We start from the raw sequence: 1,962 nt of genomic DNA, 5'->3' as shown, positions 1-1,962 counted from the left end.
CAAAAGTATCTCTAAAAGCCTTGATGTTCCTCAGTCCACGATAAGACAAATAGTCTATAAATGGAGAAAGTTCAGCACTGTTGCTACTCTCCCTAGGAGTGGCTGTCCTGCAAAGATGACTGCAAGAGCACAGCGCAGAATGCTCAATGAGGTTAAGAAAAATCCTAGAGTTAGCTAAAGACTTACAGAATTCTCTGGAAGATGCTAACATCTCTGTTGACGAGTCTACGATACGTAAAACACTAAACAAGAATGGTGTTCATGGGAGGACACCATGGAAGAAACCACTGCTGTCCAAAAAAACTAAAACATTGCTGCACGTCTGAAGACGTACCTGGATGTTCTGCTGGCAAAATATTCTGTGGACAGATGAAACTACAGTTGAGTTGTTTGGAAGGAACACACAACACTATATGTGGAGAAAAAAGGCACAGCACACCAACATCAAAACCTCATCCCAAATGTAAACTATGGTGGAGGGAGCATCATGATTTGGGGCTGCTTTGCTGCCTCAGGGCCTAAACAGCTTGCTATCGTCGACGGAAAAATGAAATCCCAAGTTWATCAAGACATTTTGCAGGAGAATGTAAGGCTATCTGTCCGCCAATTGAAGCTCAACAGAAGTTAGGTGATGCAACAGGACAACAACCCAAAAGACAGAAGTAAATCAACAACAGAATGGCTTGAACAGAAGAAAATAAGCCTTCTGGAGTGGCCCGGTCAGTCCTGACCTCAACCCGATTCAGATACTGTGGCATGACCTCAAGAGAGCGGTTCACACCAGACATCCCAAGAATATTGTGGAACTAAAACAGTTTTGTAAACAGGAATGGTCCAAAATTYCTCCTGACCATTGTGCAGGTCTGATCAACAACTATAGAAAACATTKGAGGTTATTGCTGCCAAAAGGAGGGTCAACCTGTTATTAAATACAAGGGTTCACATACTTTTTCCAACCTGCACTGTGAATGTTTACACGGTGTGTTCAATGAAGACATGAAACATTACAATTGTTTGTGTGTTATTAGTTTAAGCAGACTGACTATTGTTGTGACTTAGATGAAGATCAGAAAAAATTGTATGACCAATTTATGCAGAAATCCAGGTAATTCTAAAAGACCGATTGAGTGGTCTACCTCAGGCGCAAGTCTCAGGGTTTTGTTGCCTGAGGTATCGGAGAGCACGATCCTCAAGACTCAGGAGCACTGTTTATTGCACCGGTCTGTTGGGCACAAGCATAACATCCAGGCTCCTTAGTTTGGTTCCTTAAGTAGCACCGAGTTTCATGTTGTATCTTCATTTCTGTAGCTGCCTGACTATACCTACCCTTTTTTACTTTCAATAAGACACACCCGACCGGGAAGGCTTTCAGCGGTGGTTACTATTTTAAAATCCCGGGCTTTTCACACTTTTCCTTTGTAAGCCCGATCAGAGGATACGGAGTTATGTCCCAGAACTCAATTGTTATGGCTGTAGAGGGTATAAATGCGGCGAGGGCAAGATGAGGAAAAGAGCTTTGTAGCGCATACTCTGTGTGTCTAGTAAAGGTGGTATAGAGTTTTTTTCTTCCCTCTGGTTGCCCATTTAACATGCTTTATGGAAAAAGAGGGAACAACTGATTTAAGTTTCCCTGCATTAAAGTCCCGGGCCACTAGGTGCGCCGCTTCTGGATGAACGTTTTCCTGTTTGCTTATGGCAGAATACAGCTCATTGAGTGAGGTTTTAGTGCCAGCCTCGGTCTGTGTGGTATGTATACAGCTACACGAAAATACAAATAAACTCTCTAGGTAGATAGTGTGGTCTACAGCTTATTTGAGATGCTCTACACTCAGGCAACAAAACCTGAGACTTCCTTAGATATCGTGCACCAGCTATTGTTTACAAATATGCATAGACCCCCCGCCCATGTCTTACCAGAGGCTGCTGGTTCTGTCCTACCCGAATTCAGTGTACTAAACCCGG

General features: G+C 43.2%; 1 protein-coding gene across 1 annotated transcript in view; it reads right to left on the bottom strand.

The window, feature by feature from the left end:
- Positions 1–92: 92 nt before the first annotated feature.
- The window catches only part of LOC111978182 (uncharacterized), a 47,953-nt gene continuing 46,083 nt past the window's right edge, over positions 93–1,962 (bottom strand). Inside the window, exon 5 of the mRNA XM_024008096.2 lies at positions 93–119. Coding sequence (XP_023863864.2) covers positions 93–119 — 27 coding nt within the window. The remainder of the gene's footprint in view (positions 120–1,962) is intronic.

This window comes from Salvelinus sp. IW2-2015, linkage group LG18 (genome assembly GCF_002910315.2).
Source record: "Salvelinus sp. IW2-2015 linkage group LG18, ASM291031v2, whole genome shotgun sequence".
NCBI lineage: Eukaryota > Metazoa > Chordata > Actinopteri > Salmoniformes > Salmonidae > Salvelinus > Salvelinus sp. IW2-2015.
This window is presented reverse-complemented; position numbering and strand designations above follow the sequence as displayed.